The sequence below is a fragment of the Maylandia zebra genome, linkage group LG1, assembly GCF_041146795.1.
Source record: "Maylandia zebra isolate NMK-2024a linkage group LG1, Mzebra_GT3a, whole genome shotgun sequence".
Lineage (NCBI taxonomy): Eukaryota > Metazoa > Chordata > Actinopteri > Cichliformes > Cichlidae > Maylandia > Maylandia zebra.
In genome coordinates this window covers 18,531,144-18,550,650 of record NC_135167.1, presented here as the reverse complement: position 1 = coordinate 18,550,650, position 19,507 = coordinate 18,531,144, and the positions used below count along the sequence as shown (strand labels likewise).

The window sequence follows — 19,507 nt, the reverse complement described above, 5'->3', positions numbered from 1 at the left end:
CCATGCACATGTAGAGCAATCATAACGTGCGGGGCAGGCGGAGCACACCGGAGGGACTAGCTAGTTGTTTTGCAGCTGTCAGGTTGCCTGTTTACTCTTGCCTTTATTTATATTCATGTGTTGGCCCGTGTTTGACAGCGGCTCGTAGTTCCGCTCCACAGGCGCCAGTACTGACCGGCAGTCCGGGCTCGAAGCGAGCGATGTCGGAGGAGCGCAGGGTGGCAGCCACAACAACAACAGGGCGCGCTGCTGTCCCCCTAGCATCGCAACGTCCTCCGGTCCATGTTTAACCCTGCCGGGCGACTACACCTGTCCTCGCCTCCCTACCGGTCCACTCCCGTCCCACAGTGACCTCCAGTGATGGCTGATGAGGACCCCCAGCAGCAGCAGCCGCCGCCGGAGAGCGGGGCGGGGAGCCTGCCCGGCCTACTCCCCGGGCTGCAGGGCGCTGAGGCCAGCGCTCTGCAGCTCAGGATCAAGAACTCCATCTGGTGAGGAGATGTTTACTTCACACACTGTTGTGCTGTGCATACGCACAATTTGATGCTTAAAGGGAAACTCATCACAACATTTTTAAACTGCTCTTATCATGCTTGGACGCAGTCGCATCTTCACTGCTTAAATATAATAGTAAGTAAATAATAACAACCGTAGAAGTCCAGCATGTTAAATGTTAGACACATGCACGAGCTGCAGCGTGTGCTTGTGATAAAACAGCCGGATAAACCTGGTAGAGTAGACACTGTGCAAATGGAAAAATTAAATAACTCAAATAAAGCTTAAGGAACTTGTTTTATGCTTGAGTAACTAATTACTCGACTCCTTGAATAAAGGTATTTCTTTTTACATCCCACCACCGTGTTTATTCCAGTAAAAGTAGCTATATTTAACACAGGTATCACGAGGAAAATGCTCTAGAAATAGCAAAAGTAAAATTACTCTGTATGGCTGACATAATGGTCTCTGTCAGAGCAGCACATTGTATTCTAGTGATTATTGAGTTCTTATTACTCTTACGTGTATGGCAACTTTATTATCATTTTTATTTTGCATTTATTTGTTTTACGCTGTTCATTTATCTGAAGCGCTGTCTTATATTTTAGTTTTATATGTAAAATGGGACAGAAAACAGTGTACACTTAATCAGGAATTTGAAGACTGATTCCTAATGCAAGAGAGGAAGGAGTCATATTTCCCCAATATCTTTCTCTCTTTCTGTAATATACAGTGCTGTAAAAATGATGAAGTTGAATGATGAAGCTGATTTCAATTTCACCAGCAACACTGAGACCTGCTGAATCAAGAAATCAGTACAATAGAACCTGTCTAAAAAAAGTGAAGCAAGCCTAAAGCAACACATCATGCCACAATTTAAGAAAACAATCGAAAAACAAAGTTATTGACATCTATTAGTTTGGAAAGGGCTGAAAAGCCATTTTTAAGGCTTTGTGAACCACCTTAGAGTGATTATCCACAAATGGAGAAAACTTGGAAGAGTGATAAACTTTCTTAGGAGTGGTCAGCCTACGAAAATTACTCCAAGAGCATATCAACGACTCATCCAAGAGGTCATATTAGAACCCAGAATGACATATAAAGAACCGCAGGCCTTATTTGCCTCAGTTAAGTCAGAGTTCATGATTCAACAATAAGAAAGAGACTGGGAAAAAATGGCATCCATGAAAGAGTTCAAGGGAAAAAAACACTGCTGAACAAAAAGACAAAGGCTCACATTTGCCAAAAAAAAACCAATCTTCATGATCCCCAAGACTTTTGGGAAAATATTCTGTGGACTGACAAGACAAAAGCTAAACTTTATTGTAAAGTTCAAGTCCTGTTACATCTGCCATAAAGTAGCATAAACACAGCATTTCATAAAAAGAACATCATACAAGGAGTCAAGTGGTGGTGGTAGTGTGATGGTCTGACTGCTTTGCTCTGGCTGGATGACTTTCTGTAATTGAAGGAACCATTAATTCTGCTCTCTACCAAAAAAATCAGTGGTACTTGGGTCAAGCAGCAGGACAACGATCCAAAACACACTAGCAAGTCCACTTCTGAATAGCTCAAAAAAACAAAATAATAAAAAATAAAGAAAAAATAATAACAAATCAAGAAGAGGCAAATCAAATTTATATTTTTAACCAGTTCTCAGTTTGAGAGTCTCTGGCAGACTGGAGCCTCTCTCAGCTGTCATACTGGTAGCCAGTTTGTCACAGCTCTAACACAGACAACCAGTCACACTCACACCTGCAGCCAATAGATTTGAATCCAGGACCTTCTTGCAGTGAGGCAACACTGCTAACCTCTAGGTTCTGCTAGTGAATCCTGAGAAAATACCAGCGCCTTTCTGTGTGGATTTTCCATGTTGTCCTTGTGCCTGTTTGGGTTCCAGCTTGCTCATTTAGAACTGTTGATTCTAAATTGGTTATGGCTCGATAAGAGGCTTAATGTGAACAGAGTAAAGGAAAAGACTTGATTTCTTGTAAGGCACGTGTTCTTTTGTGTCTGCTACTTAAGGTCCTGTTCTGACCTTTTTTTCTGAATGAACTTAAGTTCTATCATTTAAATATCAGACAGCAAGAAAATGTCAAGGAGCTGAACAACCGGAAACACAGAAGTTCAGAGTTCAAATCTCTTCAGGAAATACCTCAATAGAAACTTCACGTCACTGTGCTGCTAACAGTTTATCAATAACATGTTAGGATCCTGAACGTTTGCCCAGCTCCATACAGGTTTAACCTTTGAGAGGAGTAGAGCATAAATATTGGCATTCACCTCAGTGACCTGCTTCTGGGTGGCTCTTGGTGAAGTGATACAGTCGTAGTCTGGGTCAACAAGTTCACCTGCAACATACCGTCACTCTGTCTGCACAGGAAGTCTGGACAATCAAAGCACTGATTTTCAAAACCCCACCTTTGATGTTCATGTTAGCTTAATCGAACTCATTTTAATCTGGATTGTTTACTTGCTAATTAAATAAAGAAATTATTAAACATAAATTTCCCCTAAACTGCAGTATGTTACAGGATCTTCTCTTACTGAAATAACTGAAAATAAAGTGCTGAAATGAGTTGCTGTACACCTACCTTTACCTGACATATTTTACCTTACTAAATAAAAGCAGACACAAATCTTTTTATATAACAAAACAAATGTCATGTACTTTCTTAATTTTATAGCTTCACCAGACAACAGGACATTGACCCTTTTATCTTTTTCACTCCTAACTGCTTTGATTGTTTGCTAATACCGAGGCTCTTACAGAGGATACTGACTTATGGCTGGCTTTGTATTGTGGATGGCTTTAGCTTTAGTTGCTTTTCATTTGTTTAAAATGTGCATGTTTACATGTGTCATTGGGTTTGTTGTTACAAACATTTTTGTTTCCCCATTGTGGTTTACTTTAGCAAACTTTTTACCTTACTCACTTCCATGGTAACAGCGTAGCATGTGGCTGTGAGCCACATGTCATTGTGCACATGTTGTGTATTCATAAAAATGAGTGGGCTCGTAATAAATCATATCGAAGGCTGACCAGCCGCTCACCGGTCCAGGCCGAGAACACTGGAAATCATCCAGTTTTGGTCCATAGTCGGTCAATTGGTACATCTCTAATCTACTCTAAAACTATACTATTTAACCCTTCATCCAACAACAAATTTCATCTTTCATCTCTAATTTCATTTCTTTTTTGTTCACTGTAATCTTGCCTTTTAAAATGCTAACTGTAGCAGCTAAATTGTTAGCCGTTTCATCTGTCCATAAATTGTTAGACCACTATGTAAGCCCTTCGTCCATTCAGTTAGTAGTAGCTACTACTCTATATAACAGCTATTCATTTAATCAGATTTCATTAATTTATCCCTAATATTTTGACAATTGTTATATTTCTTCTGTTAATCGACAATTTCAAATATTTATCCTGTAACTTCTAGTAGCTAAATGATTAGCTAGAATTATTGGCTGTCCATAAATAGTGGTTTACTAATTTAAATATTCATCCACTAAATTAGAAGTTACTATTAGAGTCACTAATTTTTGATTTAATTAAACTCGGTGACCAATTTTATGTATTTATCGCTTATGTTTTTGCTGTTTCTTTTGTCCTGTTTTAGGTATTCATTACTTATTAAAGTGATAGTTTTAGCAGTTACCGTAGCTGCTAAAAGCATATAAGCTAAACAACTGACAACCTTTTGTTAATGATAATTCGATATTCTTTTCTTTTCTTTGGTTAGGACTACTTTAATTAGCTGCTTTATCTATTTATTTATTTTAAAGACTTTTGTGATTTGTTTTTTTCCTGCACCTTATCCACTAAAATTGATCCACTTTCACTGCTCCCTTGTCACATGGGGTTATCACAGCAGGTAGCTCTGCATGTTTGAGTTGACAGATGCTCTTACTGGCACAACCTCAAACTATGGAGCCACTCTGCACCATAGCCACTATGTTTAGTTTACTGTAACTGCTTCTGCTCCAACTTGTTTGTTTGAGGATTTTTAATTTTTATAAGTTGAACAAATTTTTCCATGAACCCCCCCTAACTTCTGTATAAGTACCTACTGGGGTACCTTTAGCCCTAATTAGGAATCACTGGTCTGGGGTTAGGTGTACATCTTGCTGGTTTATCAGCAACATTTGTTTGTCTTGTTTCAGTTCTTTATTTTCAAGGCTTAGGTCTTGTAGAAAGTTGCGTCAGGTGTCGTTCAGTTTATCTGCTAAGTCTGCCTCACAAACGGCTTACTGACGGTCTTTCAGCACTGGGAAATCCTCAGCCCCCTGGTAACAGTCAATTAAAGTGAACTGTTCTTGTCATGGCTTAGAGCGTCTCCTGATTCTGACCTGCCCAGCCCAAGTAATAGTCTTTAAATGTGACCTACCTTCTGCCCCACAGTCATTGACAGCATGCTGCCCTGTCTGTGGATTACACATGAAACCTGGACTTTATTCCTCAGTTTGGTTTTTCTGTCTGCAGGAGTGGACCTAAATAGGAGCGACTAATTGTGATCTTTCCCGCTATCAAAGTCTGTTTGATTGTATGTTAATTTTAGCTGTAGCCTGAGCATCATTCCAGTCACTCTTGGATTTTTGTAGTGATCTTTGATAGTTTTTAGCTGCAGCTCAGCAGTGGCTGTTTATGAGCCTCAATCAAATCTTACACTTCTTCCGGATTGACCTCAGGTTAAAACCTACATCATTAAAAGTCAATCAGGAAGAGAATTTCATGCTTCCGAGGCCTGTGTGAGATGCTAAGGCAAAAAATAGAAGTGACACATGATCATGGTGGGACACAGGGAAGCAGTTACATGTGTTAATATGTTATTTTTGATTAAGTTTTTAATTTAAGTTAGGCTTTCACTAAAATTTGCCAGAACTTTGTATTGTACTGGTAACCTTTCTGTTGAATATAGAATAGGAGTATGAGAATAAAACCTGTAAACACAGAAAAATATTTGGGAAAACTGTTGATAAAAAAGATCTTCTGTCCTAAACAATGTTCATGTCCCTGTTTCTTTTTACATATGACCACATGTGTTTGTGGTGGTGGGATACATGACCTGAGAGATCCTGAGGGGAGGGTCGTCTCATACCAAACATTCCTCTGCTTTATAAATAAATATACTTCAGACACAAGTGCTCATGTTACACCGGCTTCATGCTAATTTGTACTATGTCTCTGTTTTGCAGCAAATCTGTTCAATCAAAAGTGGAAAACATTCTGGTGAGTATTCCTGACATATTTGTGATCTGCAGATAACAACTTTAAGGAGATTTTTCATACTCTCTGTTCAGATATTGTCAGAAGATTATTAGTGTTCCCAATAGGTTGAGCAGAAAAAACATTCCTACCATCCATGTATAGTTTAAAAATAAAAATAGAAGATCCGTTGGTAGCAGTGTTAAGCATTAACCTCCTGAGAACCAGCCTATTCATTTATGGCTTGTGCAATGGACGTTTTTGGATGTTTTTGATCTATATATTTTGACTTATTTGAGCTACCCTAATAAGTCTTGTTGTGCTAAATAGAGGACATCCATTCCATTGATATCTCATGCGTTTGGGTGGCCTCTTTTAGCTCCAAAGAGGAAGGAAATCAAAAAGTTCAATCGGAAGAATCTCTTTTCCTCAGTTCTCAGGAGGTTAAGGGTGTATCGGAAGGCTGAAACATAGACTGTATAACAAAGATGGTTTCTTTGTCTTATAATATAGTCTGCATTGCATCTATGGGATGTGCAGTCACCTGCTAGTTAATGTGAATTAACGAACAAAGAAAATAATTTCACTACCAAAAACCAGAACACAGACTTCTTGGACAGACTTTATATTCTGTTTATAGCACAGTTAGAATATACAGTTCAGTGTCTAAAATTAGCAGAGGTGAGGCCTTGCTGACAGCTAGCAGCCACACCTCTAAGAATCCCAGTACATCCACCGCATTAGTTGCTTTGCACGCTAGCGGTGACGTCACCACAGCTTTGTTCCATGTACACCAGTGTTTAGGGCATGGGTACCTGCTGCAGTATTCTCCTGAACAATAGGTGTCTCCACTCACACAAAATTCCCACACCAGTGTGGGTATAAGAGGAGAGGAATTCAAAACTAGAAGGAAAGAAACTGGTGAGTTTTTTTTCCCCCTCCACAAAATGTAATCTTTCAAACTGTTGCTGCATCTCACATCCGCCATACGTCACTGTTCAACAGGGTGACAAGGGTAGGCATAATGGATTAACACAGTTTATAATTCAGTCCAATAACATAACCTTTTTAAGTCGTTAAAGACAAATGAACCAGAGCTGTTTCTTCTATAAACTTTAAATCTTTCCACATTTCTTTGTAGCTAGCCTCAAGTGCTCATTTTGATGTGTTGGGGTGGTTCACTTAATTTCTTGTTGATAAAACACTTTTGATTTAAGTGGGAAATTTCTATTCTAATGTGGCTGCTATGTGGTGTTCCACAAGGATCTTGTTGAAATCCCTTTTTATTTTCATTAAATTATATTCTGCAAATGTTTTTGCAGCTTAACACAGACAAGACAGTCTCTAATTATTGTTCTGGGGAGTATTTTCCCCCCGTATTAGACACACCTGGTTCCTTTCTGATCCACTGTGACCAAAATTGAGCCCAATAATCTATTCATTAGCTTTCAGTCTTTAACCTTTGATGCTCACATCAAGTCTTGGACCGGCTCTTGCTTTTTCTATTTAAGAAATATCGCTAAACTCAAGACTGTTGTCTCAAAAGTTAGATTAATCTTGTCCTGCTTAGAATATTATAATGCTCTGTTTTCTTGTCTGTTGTATTAATTGTGTCAGTTTGTCCAAAATGCTTTTGCAAGGCTTCTAACTCCTACTTGCGTTTTCTTATATTACCTCATTGTTAAAGTGTCTGCACTGGCCTCTTGTGAGGTTTAAGGATGAGTTTAAAATCTTCGTTCTTGCTTTTATGGTCTTACGAGGTGAGGCCCCCACTTATGTCATCAGTCTACTCCACCCCTATTCTCCAAACTTTACTCCCTTTCAGCTCTTGCACCCTTGCAAGAGGGTACAAGAGCAGGTAGCATCACATGTTTTAGTTTGCAGATTTTTCAAACTAGGGATCTCGTGCTTCTTAGGTGAATGTGTAAACTATTATACTATAAAAGGGTTGCACAACTACTCCCGAGGCCTACATGTTTATATATGTTTTATGCAACAATTTAGTAATCGTTTGTTTACACTGACACAGTGATCTGACTCTATAAATGCACTCTTAACAAGTCAGCATCAGCTCAGTGGATGGAGTATGAAACGGTGTGAATCAGTAAAGTGTCAGATTAATGTCTGAATATGATTTTTATTCTAGAGCCCCTTTAGCGTACATCAAAACAGGCACTATATAATTTATGCCACAATATTTGCTTTGTTGATTAATGGCCAGTCTTTTATTTTTCAGTGCAGTCTGACAGCAGTTTGTTAAACATTCACAATCCTTAAGCTCTTAAACAGAAAATATCAAACAGAAACTGAGAGTCCGAAACTGAAAACGCTGGGTTCAAAACCCACAACACCCATTATTTTTGTTGGGGGAGGGGAAATCCACATTTGGAGGTTGGAGGGGTTGGTGGTGAAGCTCACACTTCTACTATGCAGAGGGAAACAAGTTCAATACTTGGTGAGGATCAGGCATTACTATTCAATTTAATTTAATTTATAAATAAATATCTATATATCTAATATATATTATATAAATAGAAATAGAATATATGTATTTATATTTGGTACGGTAATATAAGCAAGCACTTGGTGACGGTGGGAAGGAAAAACTCCCTTTTAACAGGAAAACCTCTGGCAGAACAGGCTGGGAGTGGGACAGCCGTCTCCTATGACTGCTTGGAGGTGAGGGGAGGAAGACAGGATTTCTACTACTGGGTTGGTTATGAAAGCTTTGTCAGTTGCCGTGGTGATGTAGCTTCACTTTGTCTTAATGACACACAGCAGGTGTTTCTGACACGAATGTGCTTCCTATTGTAATACATAGTTTCCTGTTGACTGTTGTGAAAAAAGGCATCAGTTTGTATCTGTGAACATGAACAAGTAGATGCTTTTCATGATTGCTTGATGTTTTGTTATGGTCTGTTTAAGGATAAATTGATGAGGGCTGAAATAATTTATTTATTTATAATAAATGTCTTGGTTTGCTTGGAATAGAAGAGAGAATTATTAATTTGAAGCATTGGTTTTGGTGAAAATCAATTCCAGTGAAAGCACGCTGTTGCTGTTCTTCAGTTACTGATGTAAAATTTACAGCACGTCCTGAGAGTGATGCTAAAATCAGTCCTGCTTAGGCTAAAATGCTGCTTATAGAGCTGTAGCTAACATATTCAATTACTGAGAGATGACATAACACTTTATTAGCGAGTGATGTTTTAACTTAACAGAAGACCCCGCTGTAATGTTTCAGCTTTAAAACGTTAACTGTGCAGCTGAGGCTTGTGCTTTTTTAAGATAAACAAAACAAATCTTTATATTAAGATTGCATCTTGGGTTAGTTTGTTATTTCCACTATGTAGTCTTCTTGAACTTGTAAGTCCTGAATTGTCAAAGAGCCTCTTTTCTCCTTTGACCTGCTCCCTGGCTTAAAGAATAGCACTGCATTCTGTTAATACCTCAAATGATCTGTAACAATTCAAAAAATGTATTTATTATGCTTTTCAGCCTTTAACCTAAGCTCTTGTTTGGGATTCATGGGATGCAACAGGTCTAAGTATGAGTGACTGAAGTGTAATGTGCAGAAAAAAAAAACCCACATGCAATGTCCGCGTGTAAGTATCAGTCTCAGGAGGTTAGAGAGCTTCAGCAGAGATGAGAGGTTGATTTTGTTGCCTTCAGACTGAAACTTTAACTGTTCCCCTGAAACCAGCTGCTGCCTCAGACTGATATGTAACAGACAGAAAAGAGAGCGCTATCAGTGCCATCTGGATGCATGCAGTGGGTGGCCAGGCAGCTCAGCCATGGCTCTGTCATTGTTTCAGTGTTTACTGGAAAGACTGAAGATTTTTCTTGTTGTAAGGATGCTTTGCTTGTTCTGTTTGTTGTCTAAATCGTATTTCAATTCATGCTTAATGCAGACATTTCTATCTGTATAAAAGTGTAAGTAAGAGGAAATCAAGTATGGTTATAGGAGAGGGGTGACACGCAAAGGCTAATGGACTAATAATTAGACATAATATTGTTTTAATAATAATACAAATATTTATTCGTTCAAATAAATATTTGTTCAAAATAAACATAAAATAATATTATGATGATATTTTGAACAAATAAATATTTTCTAGTCTCACCATCTCAAACAATATTTCACATTTTTCTTTTTCTTATGTTGTAATGATTTTATGTTTTATTGATGAGTCCGGCAAAATAAGAACTACGTTATTAGATATTTTAAAATTAAAATAATGACAGAGTAGTTAGTAATGAAAAATAACAGATGAAATGTTGAACTTGTAAATAATGTCCCTTATGAACTATCCTAGTCCTGCTTTCATTAATGCATGTGCTGCAGGTGTGACCGACCTGCTTGTTTAACCATCTTTGACTTTTTGTTTCTACAGCAAGATGTCGAGAAGTTCTCAGACATCGAAAAACTCTACCTCTACCTCAAGTTGCCTTCTGGTCCGAGCAGCAGTGTCGATAAAAGGTGAGGATATACTTGTTTCTAAATGTTTTTATAGAAAACTGGACAAAGGGATAATGCTTACAAGCTTATTGAAACAAAAATGCCTCGATTAGCGTTGGTGTCATTTATCAGGCCTGAGGTGACAGTAAGCACTGCATTGTTTGTCTTCACAAACATCACTGACCCACATCTTTGTGCAGTGACCAGAGCGCCCTGTCATCGAGTCGCACGCAGCAGATGCACGCATTCACCTGGATCCGAAATCATTTAGAGGAGTACCCCGAGACCTCGCTCCCCAAGCAGGAAGTCTACGACGAATACAAGTAGGTGTAAAACAGAAAGGCGGAGTTTAGTTTCACTGCATAAACCCAGTTTTCTTGGAGAAATAAAGTCATTGTTGACGTTCACCTTTTGCATAGATAGCTGCTTCCAATGTTTGAGCCTCTTTCTCCTCCAGTTTACTGCAGGCAGAAGCATCAGTATAAATAGATGCTGCAGGCATGAGAATCACAGAGCCGCATGTGTCGGTAATATTAGAATGGAAAGTCTGAGACAGCCATTGAAATGTTCTGACGCTGTTATACAACTGTCTTTTTAACTCAGCTAGAACAAAAATACAGCGTCCTCCAGAAATATTGGCGCCTTCAGTGCAGACAGGTCAAAAGGCTTTAAACAGACCTAACGTGCTTCATGTTTTTCACAGTCAAACAAGCACATAGGACACAGTCACTGTGTAACTTTGGTGCTCCACCACTGCTCAGGTCTTCATTAGCTAGCTGTTTTAGCAGATGCAGATGTTTCTACTCAGAATAAATGATATGAAATAAAGGTCAGCTGTACCTGCTTATCGAACAGCAAGATGTTAAACTTTAAGTGATTGAGTGGGGTCATATGTGCCATTGACATGTTTTATTTTTCATTAAAAAAATTCTGACTACCATGAATCTGTCTGCTTTTACAACAGGCACATCGGTCTAGCAAAGATAATCAAAAGTTGTGTCATTTATGATCCTGAAAATATATGTATGGGTTTCTTTTGGCATCTTAGGTTATGATTTTTTTTGTAATTTTCCACTTCTACTCATCACATTGTTCTGAAGTAAACCACGGCTAACAGACCTTAAACATGAGAGAGATTCAGACAAGCTTGCTGCTTTCAGGGTTTTGAAGACGTTGCTAGCTCAGTTACCTATATACTACATATATTACTACTATACTTGTCAAGAAAAGAAAGGCAGCTTTATGTCATGAAATAAGTTGTGTTTAATAAGTGTTTTAAATCCTTTGCTATACCTGAAAAATGGCACATGCCTTTCACCATCAGGAACATAGTCAGACACTTCCTTGGGAAGCATTTAGTCCTGATATTTCAACATCTGTGTAACTGTGCTAAACCTCCTCTTTGCTAAAAAAAAATATTAAAATCTCTTAAATTAATCCTGCAAGATTCACAGCTACAAGTAAACAAAAGGTGAACATTTTATTAATTTCAGAAGTCCAGAAAAGTCTAACAGTCCAGAAACAAAGGAGGCAACAGAATTCGAAAACCAGCAGGGAGCTCACAAAGAAGACAAACAGACAATCATTTCGTCGCTAGTTGCTAACTCGTACAGAACTTTGAACATCTATTGTGTCTATCGCACAAAAGCATACATGGCTACAGAAAGTTTTTAGCTCAGACTTGAAAGTCTGCTTGTTGGTTGGCTCGGGTCAAGGTCGATCACATTCACACCATAAACAAAGTGCTCTGGAGTTCATTTTGGAACCACATCGAGACCACCCCCTCCATAGGGTCTCGGTACAGTTGTTTAGGTCCCCACCCTGGTTAGTGTGTTCACATCTGCACCCAGAGACAATGACAGCCTGGCTATGATGCTGACCTGCACTGTGTTCCTAATTAAATAAAATGAATTGTATTAATTCTGTTTCTGTGTTTCAGGAGCTTCTGTGACAATCTTAACTACCACCCACTAAGTGCTGCAGACTTTGGGAAGATGATGAAAAATGTATTCCCGAACATGAAGGCGCGTCGGCTCGGCATGAGGGGAAAATCAAAATATCCTTTACTGGAAAGGAGTGTAGCAGTCTGGCCTCTGTCTCTGGTCACAGACCATCTGCTGCTGCAGTTCATAAGCTCGCTAAATATAGACGTGAAATGAAATAAAGCCCCCCTCTGCCTTCGAAGCAGAAGCATAATAATGCAGAGACCCTCAGGGGAGTCACTGTGATCTTGACCTTCACGTAACATTGTGATTTTATTTTTTATATTTTTTCTGTTTAGCTCATGACGTCTAATGGAACATCTTGGTTTATTGTCATGACCTTTATCTGCATTATAGTCTTATTAACTTTCAGGTAAAATGGTCTGCTTAGAACTCAGCTCCTCACGTCAGTCCTTATCTACATAATCTACAAAAACTAATTCTGTGCCAATGTTTGAAAAATGTGAAATTGTTTTAAATTAGAAATTGAAACCGTTAAAATCATCCTACAGACTAATTTTAAATGCAGTGGCTCGCTATGTTGTCACTGAATCCTGTGAAACGAGCAGCTTTGTCATAATGTGTTGAAAGACAGGATCCAAATGCAGACTCCAGGAGGGAAGCTAAACACAGCTGAAAACAATCAAGGTAATGTACAATGAAGTAAAACTAAATACAATACACAAAAGACCACTAACTATCAAAAGTCAACTACCAAAACAGGTAGTGAGAATTGTAAGTAGACGAGGAAATTGACAATCTTAAACTTGACATGGGGGAAAGACACTTAAGTGAGGCAAAAAGAAAACTAACAAACTGATACCAGCACCAAATTCAAGTAAGCACTAAATGCTAAAAATCTAAGATAAAATGTAAATAATTAACAAACTAAGAACCAAATATTGGATATGTAATGATATAAAATATTTTAAAGTGTATAAACTGAAAAAAAAAAACTAGTTCAAAATCCAGGACTATAACATACTTACGTTTACTTTATGCTTAATTTTTTTGTAGTTAGTTTTAAATTAAACTCTAAAAAGGGTGGTGGGCATTTTTTCATACATCTTGTAGAGAATTGTTTCTATTAAGGGTATTGATTAATGGCATGAAAATTTTAATTTAATATTATACAAACTGTCTGAGAAAAAGTAATAAAACATATTAAAATAGGTCAAAAAAGACTGAGAACAAGAATAATATTCAATATGATTCCAATGGAATTATCATAAAAATTTAGAAGTTAAAAGAATAAGATGAAGTTAAACCAGGAATGTCAGAATCACAAAATCTATACTAAAGTTTTTTAACACTAGCATCCCCAGGCTTCTACCTTTCTACCTATAAAACCCGAGAGCAGCCAAATGGCTGGTAGGCTTTTAGCTAAGCTTTAGCTTCAGCCAAGTGGAAGCTAAATTGGCTAGTCATTCATATGTATATTAGGTCGTTACCTGGGAATTCTGGAGGGAGGGGAGTGGGGGTGTGTGATTGAGGGCGTGGGGGAGCTGCTAAAAGCTGTGCACTTCCTTTTGTGTTTCATCTTGATGCATTCTCAATCATCCAGGGAAATAAATCTCCAAAAGTCACCAACTTGGAGTGTTTCAGTTTGCCATCTTCGGGAGAAATCAACACACATGGGTGTATGTCCTTTGTTGCTGAGATTTATTGATAAAAACAGTACAAAAAACCAACCATTTGTACACATATTTACAAATAATAATAAAAAGTGAGTGAGTACATTTCAACATTTTCAGCAATCACTCACAATCCTGGCACTGCCATGGTATCTGTAGTCTGCATTTACCACATGTGTATCTGTTGCAGTGAACACATCGCACAGTGGCATGATTGTTCTTGCATTTGTGTGTTTGTGTCCCAAACTTGTCAGGTTTACTTGCAATATACTGCAGGAAACAGCACCGAGTCTTTGATGGGAAAAGCTGTTCATCAACGGTGATATGTAGACCAGGGTTGTAGCACGTGATGCAGTTGGTGACAAATGATCCCCACACACTGGAAATTGCAGCGAACTTTGCTCGATCACTGCGGGTGGACTTTTCATCAAAGCGTAGGTGTTGCATGATGTCTTGGAAGCGGTTTCGTGCCATAGTTCCAATTATCTGTGGGTTTCCCAGGTTTGCTGACCAGCAGTCATTTAGAGATGGAACCCTGGTAACCCCCCGCAAGATGCATGGCCAGACTAGACTGTCAAAAGATACATGCGAAAAATAAAAAGTAATATTAACTGGCACCATAGAAAAATCGTGAACTGGTTCTTGTAGAAAACCGGTACCCAGCATCCAATTTTTTGAATTTGCTAGTCTGCTTGTTTATCCATCCGATTTCAGGTTGTGTGCCAGAGGAGGGAAATGGCATTGCAGTATATAGTGTGGATATGGACATAACTTTTATTTTTATTGCACAACACCGCGATGGTAAAGTGGAGGAATTAATTCTTCTTGGTGTAATTAACATACTGCATTACTTTTAGGGAAACGCATTCAGTGTAATGTGTGTAATAATTACTTTTTCTGAGTAGAGATCCGAACACTGATCACAACAAACATGCAACAACATTGTATCAATGTAATGTCTTTCGTATGCAGCTTAGCAATGGTGGTCATTGTCAAAGTGAATCAATGAGGAATCGAATCAGTAAGTGATATCAATAATAGAATCAGAATTACTAAATTCTTATCCATTCCCATTCCTTGTTCACAGTACTCAAATGGACTCCACAGTCACCAGATCTCAATCCAGTAGAGCACCTTAGATGGGAAATGTGCATCATGGATATTCGCTGACAAATCTACTGCAACTGTGTAATGCTATCATGTCAAAGTCTAAGGAATCTTTCCATCATCTTGCTGAAAATTAAGGCAGTTCTGAAGGCACAAAGCCCGTAAATATGTGTACAAATGGTTGGTTTTTTGTACTGTTTTTATCAATAAATCTCAGCAACAAAGGACATACACCCATGTGTGTTGATTTCTCCCTAAGATGGCAAACTGAAACACTCCAAGTTGGTGACTTTTGGAAATTTATTTCCCTGGATGATTGAGAATGCATCAAGATGAAACACAAAAGGAAGTGCACAGCTTTTAGCAGCTCCCCCACGCCCTCAATCACACACCCCCACTCCCCTCCCTCCAGAATTCCCAGGTAACGACCTAATATACATATGAATGACTAGCCAATTTAGCTTCCACTTGGCTGAAGCTAAAGCTTAGCTAAAAGCCATTTGGCTGCTCTCCGGGTTTTCCTGGAAAGTGGATTGGTCGTCGTGGGCCAGTTGAATGGCCCCCAAGGTCTCCCGATCTGACCCCCTTAGACTTTTATCTTTGGGGTCATCTGAAGGCAATTGTCTATGGTGTGAAGAAGGAGTTTGCCCCCTCACATATACTAATGTGCCAGGACTTTAATATCACCAACCATTCCCATGTTAGTACGGTGTGTCCATATAAATGGCCCACCCTGTATTGTTCATCTTTGTTTGAATTGGTGACACTGATGCTTGGTTCCCACATACAGTATTTAATTTCTTGACTACAATTATTACCTGACTGGACAAACATGAATAGAACGTATAACTTCGCTGACTCTTGGAGGCGTACGATGGCATACCAATAATTCTAGTTATTTGTTCTAGTAACGGCAAAGCTTTCAGCTACAATTAAACAAAGCCTGAGTGTAGTATGAGACATTAAAGTCATCAAAGAGTGTTACTTAAAAGTATAAATCAAGCTTCATCAGAAGTGAATCTTTAACAAAAAACATCTGTCCCAGCCAGTGAATACTATAAATACTTTTTTCTGCTGTTTTGCACTGGTCTACTCATCATATATTATCATCGTTTAGAGTAGCAGAGCCAAATGCAGGTGGCTGCAGGCAGAGGATTCAAACAAAAAGTAAGCTCTTTATTTCCAAAAGAAGCATAATCCAAGGAGAAAATCCAGAAAACATAGGGATCAAGAAACAAGAGAAATTGCAAAGAACAAAGGAAAGACACTCAGAGGGTAATTAGGGGAAGTGAAAACAGGAAGGTGACAAGAAAAGGCTGAAAGTAATTAGGATTAATTAACAAAGTAAAACAGGAAATAACTGAACACACAGACAGGATACAGAAAAGCTGTGGACAAACCAAAACACCAGGTCCCTGTACTGCAAAGCCAAATCAACATACCCAAAGTATCCGTTATCTGGATTCGCTTTACCCAACATCATCAAAGGAGCTTGGAAAGAAAAGCGTCTGGACTTCTTTAAGTTGCTTGAAGACGTTTCACCTCTCATCCGAGAAGCTTCTTCAGTTCTAAGGTCAAATGGTGGAGAGTCCCAGATATAAACCTAGTGGGAGTAACCCCCCACAGAGGGACAAAAGGACCCCCTGAGCCTGGCCTGAGCCAAGGTGTGAAACTGGGTGTGGGTCCCAATCAGCCAGAGTTTCGGGTGTGTTCATTGTGAAACCTGGCCCCACCTTATCATGCGAATTCCTGAGATCAGATGGCCCAGGATGTGAGTGGGCGTTAAGGCGTCTGGGAAGGGATCTCAAAACTGGATTATAGATGGCAGAGAGTTGGTGTCGTAAACCACCGCCTCTGTTCAAAGATGGTCGCTCACAGTGGACATAGATGGCTTCTTTCACTCCTCTTTCAAACCATCTGTCCTCTCTGTCCAAAATGTGAACATTGGCATCCTCGAAAGAGTGTCCTTTATCCTTAAGATGCAGATGGACTGCTGAGTCTTGTCCTGTGGAGGTGGCTCTTCTGTGTTGTGCCATGCGCTTGTGAAGTGGCTGTTTGGTCTCTCCAATGTAGAGGTCTGGGCATTCCTCGCTGCACTGTACAGCATACACCACATTGTTAAGTCTCTGTTTTGGCGTTTTGTCTTTCGGGTGAACCAGTTTTTGTCTGAGCGTGTTGCTGGGTCTGAAATGTGTCATGCTTGGAGAAAACTCTCCTGAGTTTCTCTGATACGCCGGCTACATAGGGGATGACAATGTTGTTGCGTCTGTCCTTCTTATCCTCCCTCGCTGGTGTCTGGTCTTCTTTTCTGTGCCTCTTTGCTGACTTTAAGAACGCCCATTTAGGATAGCCGCACGTTTTGAGTGCTTCCTTTACATGTGCGTGTTCCTTCTTTTTTCCTTCAGGCTTAGAGGGAACATGTTCTGCCCGGTGGTGTAGGGTCCTGATTACTCCAAGTTTGTGTTCCAGAGGGTGATGGGAGTCGAACAGGAGGTACTGGTCCGTGTGTGTGGGCTTCCGGTAAACTTCGATGTTGAGGTTGCCATTCTCTTCAATGTGCACAGCGCAGTCCAGGAAAGGCAAACAGTTGTCCTGAACAAAACCTCTTCTAAGATTGGAGAGGGTAGAAGGATTTCCAGTACCTGCAGGGTCTGGCTGATCTTTACAAGTTTGTGGACAAGGCTCAGCGGGCCCAACACTCTAAAGCAGGGGTCACCAACCTTTTTGAAAGTGAGAGCTACTTCTTGGGTACCGATTAATGTGAAGGGCTACCAGTTTGACACACACTTCTCAAATAACAAATTTCCTCAGTTTAACTTAATTATGTGTTATCATTAATAATTAATGATATTCATCTATGTACAGACACTAATTATGTTAATTATTTTTCACCATAATTATAAAGAATGCAAGTAGGAAACAAGGTAGGAAACATAAATATCAATATGCAATGCTTTATTTCTATATATCTCTGCAAGTATTTACATTTTGAAGTGATCACTTCTACAACATTTTCACTTACCACTAACAAATTTTAACAAATCATGCACTGTTACATACATTATTTTTGTATGTATGTAACATACAAAAAATCAACTTTCAAATTTTACAGAACTTTTCACCAAATTGGCAGCATTTTAAAGCAAATTGTCACATGTTACACTTAACAAACACATTTGTTTTTCAATAATTAAATTCAACTTTGACATGACACTGTAATGTTGCCACCGAGAACATCTAATATGGCTTTCTTTGTCTGTTAGTGGGAAACCTGGCATTGCATGCTGTTCACCAGTGTGTTGTAATCTGGGGTATAACTTGACACTGCAACTCTGAGTGAGTCTTGCAGATGTGCATCGGAGAGGCGTGTTCTGTGTTCTTGATGAAGTTCATGTCAGAAAAGGCTGATTCACAAAGATAGGTTGAACCAAACAGGCAACCTTCATAGCTGCTGTGCATACACCACTGTACTTTTCTGTGTCAACAAGGCACCAAAAGTTTGGTGCACCCAGATAGGCTTTGAGGTGGACGTCATTTTGCAATGTTACAATTTCGATTTCCACCTGTCCAGCATCCAAGCTGAACATTGAACTTAGTTGCTCAGCAATACATGTTGTGTCCACATTCATGAAAGAATTGGAAACAAATGAGACACATGGCTCAAGCTGATCAAGGTCACAAAACCTGTTCTCAAACTCTTGACCAAGTCGGTTTATGACTTGAGTGTACTTTTCTGCAACTTTGTCAAAAGTCTCAGATGCAGAAGCATTGTCTTTCAGCACCATCTGCACAGAGGGAAAGTGCAGCACCTTTTTTCTCTGTAAATGCACAGAGAAAATGTTCATCTGGGCTTTAAATCCATTTAAAGCACTTATCATGTCAGCAACAGTCTTACCTTTGCCTTGCAGCTCACAGTTCAAATGGTTCAGTTTCCCAGTAATGTCTGTTAAAAACGCAAGGTCAAGTGTCCACTCAGTGTCCTCCAGCAGAGATGTGTCTTCCCCTTTGGATTGCATGAACTCCTTGATTTCACCCAAAAGTGACAAAAAACGAAGCAAAATCCGTCCCCTGCTGAGCCATCGGATTTCCGTATGTAGTAGCAGGTCACCATATTCAGCTGACAGCTCCTCCAATAGCACCTTGAATGTTCTGTGCTGTTTAGCTCTGGAGCGGATGCTGTTTATGATCTTCACGACGGGAGTCATGACGTGCTCGAAGCCGATCACCTTTGCGCATAACGCCTGCTGGTGAATGATGCAGTGGTAATGCATGAAGTTCGGGAACTCTGTGTCACCTTTACAGTGAGCGATGAATCCCGTATGTCGGCCGATCATAGCAGGAGCCCCGTCGGTAGTCACTGATACCAGCTTTTCCAACGGTGCCTTTTTCTTCGCGAAAAACTCCTTCACCGCGTTATAGATGTCAACTCCCTTCGTAGTTGTCTTTAGCGGCAGTAGTGTCAGAAGTTCTTCTTTTGTGGAGAAACAATCAAATACCATCCGGATAAAGACCATCAGCTGTGCTGTACTGCTGCTGTCGACGGACTCGTCACACTGGATGCTAAACCAACTGCACTTTGCCAGATCCTGATCCAACCGATCGGCCAAGTTCCCGGACATAG

At 39.5% G+C, this 19,507-nt stretch overlaps 1 protein-coding gene across 2 annotated transcripts in view; it reads left to right on the top strand.

The window, feature by feature from the left end:
* The window catches only part of LOC101463882 (DNA-binding protein RFX7), a 35,134-nt gene continuing 15,627 nt past the window's right edge, over positions 1 to 19,507 (top strand). The window contains exons 1-5 of one of the 2 annotated variants that reach the window (XM_076882777.1): positions 1 to 491; positions 5,695 to 5,728; positions 10,099 to 10,184; positions 10,364 to 10,486; positions 12,103 to 12,222. In XM_076882777.1, the coding sequence (XP_076738892.1) occupies positions 361 to 491; positions 5,695 to 5,728; positions 10,099 to 10,184; positions 10,364 to 10,486; positions 12,103 to 12,222 (494 nt within the window). In that variant the 5' untranslated portion in view covers positions 1 to 360. Of the gene's footprint in view, positions 492 to 5,694; positions 5,729 to 10,098; positions 10,185 to 10,363; positions 10,487 to 12,102; positions 12,223 to 12,242; positions 12,794 to 19,507 lie in introns of those variants that run through there. The other variant, XM_076882778.1, reaches the window with a different exon arrangement.